A 13,683-nucleotide genomic window follows, 5' to 3' on the forward strand; every position below is an offset into this window, starting at 1 on the left:
TCTACAAAAAGATGCATCCAAAGCACCATCTCACATAAAGAAATTCTACAGGTTGGCTACCATTGTCAAGTTACCCAATATGACTGGAAAAGGATTAATGAAGGGAAATAATGAGACAATGTAGTGAAAGGGGGAAAAAATGTAGAATAATCTCCAATGCTGTACAGAAATCCCTTGATTGTGGTCGGGAAGTTCGTATGATTGGCCTTGATTTTAGTGCTGCCTTTGGCCGTGTTAATCATGAGGCCCTTGTTTTCAAACTGAAACAGTTGGGAGTGGGTGGGTCGTTTCTTAGCATTATTATTGATTTTTTAAGTAATAGATCTCAAAGAGTTGTTGTTGATGGGCACCATAGTGATTATAGGAATGTGATATCTGGTGTTCCACAGGGTAGTGTTCTTGGCCCATTACTTTTCATACTATATACACATGACATGTGGTTTGGCCTAGAAAACAAGCTTGTTGCATATGCAGATGATGCTACTCTCTTTGCATCAATTCCATCCCCTGAATGTAGATCTAGGGTTGGTGAATCCCTTAATAGAGATTTAGCTAGAATTAGTGCATGGTGCAAATTTTGGGGTATGAAGTTGAATCCTAACAAAACTCAAAGTATGATTGTAAGTAGGTCAAGGACGGTGGTTCCTCAACATCCGGATCTCAGTATTGATAATGTTTCTTTAAATATGTATGACTCTTTCAAAATTTTAGGTGTGATTCTCGACAGTAAATTTACTTTTGAGAAACATATAAGGTCTGTGTCTTCTTCAATTTCACAAAAAATAGGCTTATTGAGAAAGTCTTTCAAGATTTTCGGTGATCAATCTATTCTGAAGAAGTGTTTTAATTCTTTCATTCTACCTAGTTTTGAGTATTGTTCTCCTGTCTGGTCTTCAGCTGCTGAATCTCATCTTAATTTGTTGGACAAAAACTTACGGTCTATTAAATTTCTTATTCCTGATCTAGATATTAATCTCTGGCACCGTCGTTCAATTAGTTCATTATGTATGTTGCATAAGATTTTTCACAACTCTGACCATCCTTTACATTCAGATCTCCCTGGACAATTCTATCCTGTTCGTAATACTAGGCAGGCAGTTAATTCTAATAGCCAGGCCTTCTCCATCACGAGGCTCAATACTACGCAGTACTCTAGAAGTTTTATTCCAGCTGTGACCAAGTTGTGGAATGATCTTCCTAATCGGGTGGTTGAATCAGTAGAACTTCAAAAGTTCAAAGTTGGAGCAAATGCTTTTTTGTTGACCAGGCAGACATAGTCTTTTTATAGTTTATATATGACATATTTGTTTTTGATGTTGTTGATAGTTTATTATATGACATGTCTGTTTTGACGTTGTTTCTTATTTTAGAATGATTTATTGTTAATTTGTTCTCTTCATTTATTTATTTCCTTATTTCCTTTCCTCACTGAGCTATTTTTCCCTGTTGGAGCCCCTGGGCTTATAGCATCTTGCTTTTCCAACTAGGGTTGTAGCTTGGATAGTAATAATAATAATAATAATAATAATAATAATAATAATAATAATAATAATAAAAAGAAGGCAGTCATTAATGATAATTTGATAGTCTGAAGAATGGTGATTTCATTAGCACAGACAGAGTTCACCAATGCTCCATTATCTCTCAATTGGATTAATTGATACCGCGATGTTTAATTCAGGTATTTCTTGTGATCGAACCTGGTGATATGAACAATTTACTGTATATGAGTTAGTATCATTACAAACTTGACATGTTATCGATCTCAACTACATTTGTCAGACAATGGAAAACATAATTATTTGTGTGTTACTAGTTATAGGTTCCTCTAGGTTATAGTTGTTATTACATTAACATATTACATAATTGTGCACAACATTATACATACCTGATGCAGTTTTGCAGTAGTTTGGAGATTGCTCTACGGGTGATGTATTCTCTTTGAATACACTCAAGGTGGAGATGTAAGGGAAAAGCTTCTCAAGTGTTTACAGTACTGTATGCCCAAATATCGATGACTCAAGTCTTTCCAATGGTGTTGTTCAACATATGTCCAGGTTAAAGGTTAATGTGCTCAAGATAAGAGTACCTTCATACTCTAGTTGTAAGCACATTTGTCTCAAATACTTTTTACTTTGTTTATCCTAGTTCCATTTCTTCCGTAAAGCTGTTCTTATTTCACACATATATTTATTCTACATTCGCTATTATGGCAAATACATTATTTCACTCATGTACTTATTCTACACTCCCTATTATATCTAAAACATGTTCCTTAAGGAACTTTCATTAAGCGAAAATTAATTTATTGAAGCGCACTTTACCATTGACTTCCTTTATAAACATTGAGATATGTTCACACGAGCTCACAAAGTTCACTTGTTTCCCAACACATGGCTTAATACTGTATACAGTATTATTATTATTATTATTATTATTATTATTATTATTATTATTATTATTATTATTATTAATTGCCAAGCTACAACCCTAGTTGGAAAAGCAGGATGCTATAAGCCCAGGGGCTCCAACAGGGAAAATAGTCCAGTGATGAAAGGAAGCATGGAAAAATGAAATATTTTGATAACAGGAACATTAAAATAAAAGGGATTTTGACGAAGGAAAAATCTATTTCTGGGCTCAACCTGTGTCGCTCCATGAAATGCTCCTTAAAGCACCATTTCAAAGGTATAAATACTGCTAAATATACCAGAGAAAAAAGTTGCATGGAATGCTTGGAATATATCCAGCTCGCTCACCCCTAAAGGGTGTCGGTATTAAAACTGGGGCGAGTGATACCACTACCACAGATCCTTCTCCAATTAGACTTCTCCCTCCTCAAAATCCCCCGTTACTACGAGGTGTCGTTCACTACAGCTACTGCCCCCCCACCACCACCACTACCTATCCTTCTCCCATCATTCCTTGTTAGCACCCGTGAACGTTCGGACGTGTTTTTCGTAGCTCTGTGTTATTTTGTTTGTGAAGATGTCAGACGTTTTGGAGATCCATGCTCCCAAATTGAGTATTATATTTAAAAAAAAAAAAAAAATGCAAATCGAGTGCTGTCAGTTTGGCTGTGAAACCCACTAGCAAGTCAAAAATTAGTCTTTTATATGCCATTAAACTCGACAGTAAAAAAAAAATGAGAAAAAAGTATTTCAAATAAAATGACTATAGTTTTAAGTGTCTAAGGAGTATGGCTGGTGTATCTCGAGTAGATAGGGTTAGGAACGAAGTGGAGAGAGTGAGAACGGGTGTAAGGAATGAGTTAGCAGCTAGAGTGGATATGAATGTGTTGAGGTGGTTTGGCCATGTTGAGAGAATGGAAAATGGCTGTCTGCTAAAGAAGGTGATGAATGCAAGAGTTGATGGGAGAAGTACAAGAGAAAGGCCAAGATTTGGGTGGATGGATGGAGTGAAGGAAGCTCTGGGTGATAGGAGGATAATGTGAGAGAGGCAAGAGAGCGTGTTAGAAATAGGAATGAATGGCGAGCCATTGTGACGCAGTTCCGGTAGGCCCTGCTGCTTCCTCCGATGCCTTAGATGACTGCGGAGGTAGCAGCAGTAGGGGATTCAGCATTATGAAGCTTCATCTGTGGTGGATAATGTGGGAGGGTGGGCTGTGGCACCCTAGCAGTACCAGCTGAACTCGGTTGAGTCCCTTGTTAGGCTGGAGGAACGTAGAGAGTAGAGGTCCCCCTTTTTTTTTTGTTTCATTTGTTGATGTTGGCTACCCCCCCAAATTGGGGGAAGTGCCTTGGTATATGTATGTATATGTATGTATGAAAAAATTGAAGTTCAAGCATCAATTGTTTCTTTTAGGAAATAAAAAACGATCATTCAGAAATTTGCCTTACTCAGCTGATCCTGTAGGCAAAGACGGTAGTGTCCATCAACTTATAAATGAAAGCAATGGAACAGTTTAATATTCGCTGTTTTTATTTCTTGATACGATATTATGTAAATAATACATGCATTATATTTGATACAGTTAAGTGAGACATCAGTTTTATTTGAATGTTGTTTATATTAAGTACAGCTGTTCGTTTGTTCGTTCGTTTATGTGTGTTCTACATTAGGTGGGGCAATTTTAAGCAAACAAATGAACGAACAGATGTACTTAATATAAACAAGATTTTGTTAAAACTGAGTTTTCACTTCACTTAGCTGTATCCAATAATGATACACGTAATATTCACGTATTAGTATCACATTATGAAATAAAAACCGCGAATAATTATTTTTTCCATAGTTTTCTTTATAAGTTGATGGACACTAACATGTATGCTTTCCTGATAAGCTGATTAAGGCAAACATCTGGAGGATACTTTTTAATTCTTAAAAGGAACAATTTATGCTTAAAATGTCTTTCTATCAGAATATGGTAAATGGTTTTATTTGAAATACTTTTCTCATTTTATTTACTAATGAGTGTACAGTAATTGCATACAGTATCAAAGTTTACCGCAGTGTAAGCTAATCCATGTTGCCGATCCACGATATTTTATAGTTTTTACGTTTGCGGTACTTGATTGTACAACTTGAGAAATTACTAATTTTTCACAATTTGGTTTATTTTTTCATAGACCAAATACACCATCTTGCATTAAGTCTAATGTAAGATCGTGTTATAATAAACCACTATTTTTGTTCATTCTTTTCCCTCCAGATTCAGAGAGTTTTCCCTGATTTCATACAGGTTATCAGTTATGAACATTGTTTTTTCACCTTCAGCTACAGCTAGTTGTTTATATTTGGCAGTATATATTGTTGATCTTTGCTCCAGTAAATAAGGGTATAATACAAAAATATATGTCTTATGCTACATAACTTTGTAACATAACTAAGCCATTTATTTACTATCGTACAGTAATTGAAATACAGATGAAACACCGGCTATCAGATTTGATTGTTCATGTCAAAACAGCAGTTTTTTGTTCAGTTTCTATTGTGGCTGTGTGCATTTACACAACAATTAGAACATCACTAATGATACTTTTAACAGTATCTTATCTTTTACTTTTTTGAAATTGATAAATTTCACAGCAACATCATTCTTGTCTTGCTGCATTGTTACGAAGAGTGTTCTCTTCATCTTCCAGGCTGGGTCAGAATATACTGGAGAAATGTGGCCTCTTTCTTTTATTTATATTTTAATCCTGGCTAATACAGTTAGGTAAGGATTTTTTATCGGTTGTCTCCCTTCCTCACTGGGGTATTTTTCCCTGTTGAAGCTTTTAGCTTATAACATCTTGCTTTTCCAACTAGGGTTGTCGCTTAGCTAGTAATAATAATAATAATAGCTGGTCACTGAAAAAATTGGCTGAGGATCTTGGCCTGACAGTCAGCTACCTTCCACTCTGATCTTGGGCTATAAAGTTCCTTGGTTTTCTCTAGTATTTTCTTGATTGCCAGTGATGTTTCCTTGCTTTTTTGCTGAATTTTGATAGGCTAAGATGCTCAGCCTGTCGGCCAGACTCCTTATACTGTAGGCCTACACCGATTTTCTGCTCGAGGGTTGTCCTGATTGTTTATCAAATTTCTTCTTCTCTTTATAGTTATGAGAAACATTTCTTGCGTGGTGTTGAGACTTGGGTTTCTCCATTTAAATGAGAAAAAAGTAGTAGCAAGAAGAAAATATTTCTGAAAATAAGGAAAATTTCCCATAAAGTAAACTAAAGCAGTGATTTTATTCAATATGGTATTATGATTAATGAAAATACAGTATTAACATTATAAGGATAATAGTAATATTGATCATAATTAATAGCACAAGTTGGATAACCTTGATTTCATTGTTAACCATAATACATTATTATTGAATGATAAGGTTATAGTTAAGAAATTATTGTTTTACTCTTTCTTTTTTAGGATTGTAGAAGCTGTACGCCATGTTCTGTACCTAATCCCTACTGATCCAAATGTTTCCAACAAGTTCGATTCCATCTGTAGTGCTGGAACCAGTTCAGAAGCTAGTCCTAGAACAACACCTTATGGTTCACCTGCCAAAAAAGACAAGATACGAGATAAAGAAAAAGACAGAGAATCTGGCAAAGAAGTCTTGAGATCACTGCTGGATCCTAGTTCACCTGACATTACACCTTTCAGGCTATTGTATAATCTGGAGGTATTGGTTTTTTGTGGTCTTCTATTTTTACATTATGATATATAACTTTTTAAAATTATAATTTTTGTTGAATTAATTTGTTTAAATATTGCTCTGAAATTTGTTCAAAGCAACAATTGATGTTACAGAGCTATAAACCTTATTGGTGTAGAGGGATGCAGGAAAAAAATCATAGTGGCTGTTGCTATTAGGGTTAAGGTATTTTAGTACATGATTATCAATCTTTATGTCCAATAATTTTTATCATTACGTAATGTCTTAGCGGCAAATTTGCTTCAACAGAGTTTCTAAGTACTTTTATTCACTAGGTACTCTCTGGGAAAATAATGGCCATTGCATCAGATGGCACTGTGAATGGCAATGCCCACTTCTGTGAAGAGTTTTTGTTGTGTGGAGGAATGAGCCTCATTTCAACACTTTTACAAAGAGACTCACTACCACAAGAAGTTGATTATGAGATTCGCCAGAGTGTATATCTCATTACTCTCCAAATATTAAGGCAAGTACTTGATTTTCCTTATTTTGCTCATGAGTATTATTGAGCACCATTTTTATTATCAAAACACATTGTAGATAGAAACGACCACATACTGAACTATAGATTCAAGAGATGATTTTTACTTAAGATGAGGAGAAAGGAACTCTTAGTAAGGACTGTAGTAGATACAGAATAAGGTAGACTGTGGCCAGTGGAAAGGGACAGAAAACAATGAAGAAAGGAAATGTTTTTAAGTTTAAACTAGGTAGGATTCAAAGTACAGAGTGAAGAAGATAGAAAGGAATAAAAATCTAATATTTAACCTAATATTGTAAAAGGGTAATCAGATCTAAAAATTGTAATGATAATGAATAAAAAAGTGTAACATATTGTAAGTAAAGTAACTAATGGTAAAGATTTTGCTACTTGCATTTTTAGCTTGGTGTAAATTCTGTTATTGACTTCAAGAATTAATTTTACATGCTGAATAAAGGTTTGGAGTTTGCTTTTAGAGTTGCTTTTGTAAATTCCTCTGGAACAAATTGATAACCATTGCTGTTTTGAGGGACTTTTTTCTAATACTGTAGTGTGAACTTTTTCTCAGATATGTGTTATGTGGAGCAGCTATTAGGGGACAGGAGTTACCTGTCCAGTAATCTTCAGCCACACCCAGGGCCACCAAAGAGATCTGCTCTTGATTCATCAGCCCAGGCTTATCCCTCTTTTTCTTCTATATCCTTCATGCCTGTAATTGCTAACAGGATAGTTTCGGTATGTATTTTTCATGTAATATATGTTTGATAAAGAAATTATTCCTATGTTAGGTTGCATATTTGTAATCAAGTTCTGAATTAAAAAATGGATTTGTGTAAAAATTGTGATATTTTGTGACTTATAAATCTATCATTTTCATTAGCTGAACTTGCAGTCTTCACAAATCCTATGCTCCATTCTCTGTTGGTTTCAGTTAAGTAGGCACCTAACCCATACATCTGCCTTGCTGTTTAATTATTATTTTTTTAGGTTATTTTTTTCTTTGTATTTAATTGAGTGGTTATTTAATGTTTTGCTTGTTTTAGTGAACTTTATTTTGTTGGCAAATGATGTGATTGTGGTTTTATCTTGCATTTTCATGCTTCCTTTTCAAAGTCTATTATTGTGAGTACTCTATATTTATTTACAGTATGTTAAACTGAAAGGATTTATCAATAATATAGCCTGTATACTAAAAAAGTACCAAAAAAAGACAGAAGCAAGTGATGAAACAAGGCATATGATTTTTTTTATGAAATGTAAATGGTTTCAAGTGTCACTCTGATTTTGGGTACTTATAATTCATATATTAAGTTATACTCATTAATCCATAGCCAAGCTGATAATTGAACATAATTTGCACCATCTGCTACGTTGTAGGAAATCATTACATGAGATTTCTTACCCTCTGTATGTAAATTCCTTATTTCCTATATGTTATTTACTATACCTAAATCTTATGTTAACAACCACGATCTCTCTCTCTCTCTCTCTCTCTCTCTCTCTCTCTCTCTCTCTCTCTCTCTCTCTCTCTTTTTTGTTGACTTGCAGATGGATTTCTGAAATGCTAGATTCACCGCTTCTAAGTGTGGTTGATAACTGCAAGTGCATGCAGTTGACTTGCAGGTGGATTTCTGAAATGCTAGATTCACCGCTTCTAAGTGTGGTTGATAACTGCAAGTGCATGCAGTTGTAAAACTTTTAGGTAAAGACTTTATACCATGCCATGCCAACAAAAGGGTTAGAGCATTTACTGTAGTTGACAATTGTCTGGATCCATCCTCAACAGCCAAAAAGGAGACAGAGAATTAGATGGCATAATAAAGTAGAAGAGTTTGGTAGCAGAATATGTTTTTGATAAAAGTATTTAAAGAAGACAACTGCCTTCTTAGTTTATGGGTAGCCACTCAGATGAAAAAGATACAATTTTTGTGAAATTTTTAGTATAATATTCTTCAGTAATTTCTTAAATAAAAGATTCTCATCTCTTTCAGGAGCTGAGTTCTGACGAATGGTGTGAACTAGTGTCAAGCTTAATGAGAGTGTCGTGGGCTGGAGCTGCAGGAAAATTGTACCTGTCCTCTGCAGTTCTGACTGTCCGAGATCCCGCACTTTCTCCTCCGGATAGTAAATCATCAAGGCAGAGCAGCACAGGTTTGTTTGTGTATTTTTATATTATTTTGCTTTGTTAGCTTTAATATATACTTAAGTAAATACTGTTTAACAGAGGGAATTATTTGAATAAAGCAAGGCACAGGATCAACTTGACACCAGTAACGCCCATACCATTATCAGGAAAGATTTGTAGCTTTATTGTAAGGAACAAAATGTACCTAATAGTGGAACTTTGTGCCACTTCAAATTTTATCCAATTCATTATTCACGATCTTTCAGAATCCATTAATTGTATTGTGCTTATAGTCAGTTTAGATACTACTGTACCTAGTAATGAAGTTTGACTGCAAACATGAAACTCATTACAATTTATTTACCACCTACAGGAAGTACCCATAGCTCAAGCAGTGACAGTGAAGGTATACTTCAAGGTGGAGTGTGTGTGCAGCAGGCTACCATACCACCCATTGACTCTCTCATTGCATCACAGGCACTCTATTTGCTAATAGCATGCCTGAGATTCCGTCCACAACTTCTAGGTAATATGTCTCTATAACTGTACTAAAACTTTGATAAAGAACATTAAAAAGTCAAATGGAACAATAGCGTGATAGCTTATACCTTGTTGAAGTTCTAAGTAATTGAAGTAATTATAAAGGGGAGGTAGAGATTGCTTCATGTCTTTTGCAACACACTAAGGAAGAATGATACAAGTCTTCAGAAAAAAGGGAAGACCCAGAAATACTGACATGAGAACTATGATACAGGAGGATAATTATAGAATTGAAGGCATAAGAAAGATGTAAGTAGCTGAATAACATAGCCCCAGTACATAGCATGGTACTGTTTTGGACGCAATACTATAATCAAGAGTTTCTGCTCTAACTGGCAATTTTTGTATTTTATGCAGTTACAAATTTCAGGTTCATATACATATTCCATATGAGGTTATAAATGATATAGTACTAATTACTGCAAAATTTCAGGTTCATTTACATATTCCACATGATATAGATGATATGGTAATAATTTTATTTTTTTTTCTCATATATGACCTTGACCAGTTCTCTTACAGTTATTTGTTTTAATTGCAGAACGTTGGTATAGCATGGTTAGTGTTAAAGATTTCATCATAGAGGTGCTTGTTGGCTGCAGTTGTGAGGAGGTGCGTCAAGTTGCCTACCAGCAGCTCACAAATCTTATTAAAATCTCCACAACAGCATCAGTGCAGCCCAGTCATTTTCTTACTCAGGTATGGCACTAAAATAATGAATTCAGATACAAAATGCTGATGTTTCTTTATTTCATTGATAGTTCAATTATATTCAGTTCCTAAGCTTTGTTTAATATTGTGCATGTTGTAATGGTATAGTGGGCAGGATTTTTATTTTAGAAGGCTATGATATTGAATAACAGTAAAACTTTCTAATCCAGACTAATATACATACATCATACATATACCATGGCACTTCCCCCAATTTTGGGGGGTAGCCGACATCAACAAAGAAACAAAAACAAAAAGGGGACCTCTACTCTCTACGTTCCTCCCAGCCTAACAAGGGACTCAACCGAGTTCAGCTGGTACTGCAAGGGTGTCACAGCCCACCCTCCCACATTATCCACCACAGATGAAGCTTCATAATGCTGAATCCCCTACTGCTGCTACCTCCGCGGTCATCTAAGGCATCGGAGGCAGCAGCAGGGCCTACTGGAACTGCGTCACAATCGCTCGCCATTCATTCCTATTTCTAACCTATGATATAATGATCGGTAAATTACTGGAGAGAAGTGGTTCCTGTGCATTTACATTGTGTACACTTAGGTAATGTGTCACAAAATGGCGCTATCAAGCAAGGCCTCATGAACAAAATGGTAATTATAATGCCGAAGTAGGCTGCCAGTAACTAAAAACCAAGTAAAATAAACACAAATCAGGGCAAACGATGAGGGACGAAGGGCAATATATTTAAAAACTGAATAAGGGACCTAATTGACAAGGAAAAACATGTATGAAAAGTGACCCTAGCTGAACTGGTGAATCACCAAAATTAACAAAGCATTTACTTGAATGCAAGTGCCATAAAGAAGCATTACGCATAACTAACTCTCAAGGCCCATACCCAAGAGAAGAATTAAACTGAACACGGTTACTCAACTTATTATTGCTTGGGAACGCAGAGTCACAAAACAAGGTGTTCACTCTATGGTGATGGACTGAAGAATCAAGGTTTGGGGCATGTTAATGGGGTAGGTGCATATGTGGGAACTGGAACAATGGTTCTTTTCTAACATGACATGCATGACGTCACATGAAGCAGACAGCATGCATCTACGGGGGTGAGGTAGTAAGTTCAAATAAGCTTAAAGTTGCAGGTCTCCCCTTTATTCATTGAGGCTGTGCTCTGCATGTTGATACACTGGCCCTAGAGCAAGGGAACGATGTTTCTTTGGTAATGAGGTCATATTTAATTCCTTGTTGTAGCCTTAAATAGTAAAGTTCTTCGAGACCACATACCACTTTAACCCTGAAAAGCAGACTAAACCTACCAGCAAATGGTGCAAAGCAGTCGTAGGCTAGGTTGGTTGGGCACCATGAATTGCAACAGTGGGAAATTTGTTTATCAACATGTTTATTTAGTACAGGTAGTCATCGACTTACGACTGAGATAGGGACCGAGATATGTGTCGTAAGTCGATCTAGACGTATGTCATTACTTAATTTTCCTGTTCCGTAGGATATCATATGCTCTATTAAAGCATTATTGTATTCTATTTATCAATTTTGGAAACATTTTAGCAATCAACAAATACTAACTTTTTTGTTTACATTTGATTGTGATCAGCCGTGCTGCTGATCTGAAGGTCCTGCTACTGTATTGAGATAATGTGCACATACGAATGGCGTGTTGTTTATATAATTTCTTTATTTATTTGAAATATATTCATGATGAATATTACATCAGCACCAGTATGTTACAGGATAACATAGTTTTCATATAGTTCATTTATAGTCATTATTATTAGCTATCATACGAAATGTTCTCTCTCTCTCTCTCTCTCTCTCTCTCTCTCTCTCTCTGCACGTGTGCGCACGTGTGCGTGAGTGTGTGCCTGCATGCGTACGGCTAGTTCATTTATAAAGCTTCATACAGTATTTGAATGTTAGTTCATTATTACGCCTTCATATTTCATTTGAAATTATTGTTTTTAATTTTGTTTGTTAAATCATGTATGTATTCTAGTTTTCAATTTTGGGAGCATTTCAAAGCATCAGCTGATCTCAAGGTCACACTACTGTATTGCAATTATGCACACATAGTGTTGTTTATATAATTTACTAATTTGAAATATCTTCATAATGAATATTACATCAGCACCAATGTGTTATAGTATACCATAGTTTCCATACAGTTCGTTTATAGCCCTATTATTAGTTATCATATGAATACTCTCTCTCTCTCTCTCTCTCTCTCTCTCTCTCTCTCTCTCTCTCTCTCTCTCTCTCTCTCTCTCTCTCTCTCTGTGCGTGCTTGCATGCGTGTGTACAGCTAGTTCATTCTTAAAGCTTCATACGGCATTTAAATTTTAGTTCATTATTACCCCTTCATATTTCCTTTGAAATTATTGTTTTTAATTTTCGTTTATGAAAGCATGTTTGTATTCTAATTTTCAATTTAGGGAGCATTTCAATAATAAAAAATTACTTTGTTTTACTTTAGTAAGCATCAGCTGATCTCAAGGTCACACTACTGTATTGCGATTATGCACACATAACGTTGTTTATATAATTTTCTAATTTGAAATATCTTCATAATGAATATTACATTAGCACCAATATGGTATAGTATACCATAGTTTCCATACAGTTTGTTTATAGCCCTTATTAGTTATCATATGAATACTTTCTCTCTCTCTCTCTCTCTCTCTCTCTCTCTCTCATCTCTCTCTCTCTCTCTCTCTCTCTCTCTCTCTCTCTCTCTCTCTCTCTCTCTCTCTTTTATTTTTAATTCACATTAAACCTTTATATTTCTTTGGATATTATTAGAAATTCTTTGTAGCATTGCTCAATGTTTCGATTATGGGAATATTAGGAAAGCATTGAAAGGAAATCACTTGATTTACCACTCGCCTTCTGCCAGAAATTTTACGCCATCTGACTTTTTTCTTAAATTTATGGGAAGTAGTATTATTCTCATAACTACTGATACAGACCACTAAAACACTTGATGTCGTTACCCGGTGTTTTGATGATGGGAATACTGTAATAAGATTACTCGGTAATACCCTGAAAGAAATCCTTTGGTTTGCCAGCGCGCCTTCTGCCAGAAATATGACAAGCCGTGATGTGAACTCGATAAAGAATGACTAGCAAAATATGTAAAACCCTTTTCTTTTTTCTTGCAAGAAATGTAAGAAAATACTAACTTACCAAGCAGAAGTATTTCATTTTCACAATGTAAAAGAAAATATATTTTTAAGAAAATATATGTCCTATTAGTGTACTTTTTTAGATAAATATCGATCTATTATAAGAGATTAGATAAAACTTAGGTAAGAGTCAAGTTCACCCTACGTAGTACTCATAACATCCGATACAAACCCATAAAGTACTTTGTATCGTTACTTGATATTTCGATAATGGGAATACTAATACTAATCGTTAGACATTTGGAAGGAAATCACTGTATTGCCCGTTCGCTTTTTGCTGGTAATATGACGTCACCAGACATAAGATATGAACTCCACAGATATTAAAACGTTTCTTAATGTACTTTTTACTGAAAATGTATACTGTATACAATCAAGAAAAGAAAATACTAATTTACCAAGATAAGTCAGTTCATTTTTATACAAGAAAATAGATTATTTCCAAGGAAATATTTGTCCTATCAGCGTACTATTTCTGATAGACTTGTGACGTCATCAC

General features: G+C 35.1%; 1 protein-coding gene across 1 annotated transcript in view; it reads left to right on the top strand.

Moving 5' to 3' along the window:
- Positions 1-13,683, top strand: part of LOC137640180 (ubiquitin carboxyl-terminal hydrolase 24-like) — a 160,502-nt gene that overhangs the window by 62,965 nt on the left and 83,854 nt on the right. The window contains 7 exon segments of the mRNA XM_068372705.1: positions 5,875-6,130; positions 6,439-6,629; positions 7,213-7,258; positions 7,260-7,379; positions 8,636-8,795; positions 9,143-9,295; positions 9,851-10,008. Of these exon segments, the coding sequence (XP_068228806.1) occupies positions 5,875-6,130; positions 6,439-6,629; positions 7,213-7,258; positions 7,260-7,379; positions 8,636-8,795; positions 9,143-9,295; positions 9,851-10,008 (1,084 nt within the window).

The sequence above is a fragment of the Palaemon carinicauda genome, chromosome 4 (assembly GCF_036898095.1).
Source record: "Palaemon carinicauda isolate YSFRI2023 chromosome 4, ASM3689809v2, whole genome shotgun sequence".
NCBI classification, from domain to species: domain Eukaryota; kingdom Metazoa; phylum Arthropoda; class Malacostraca; order Decapoda; family Palaemonidae; genus Palaemon; species Palaemon carinicauda.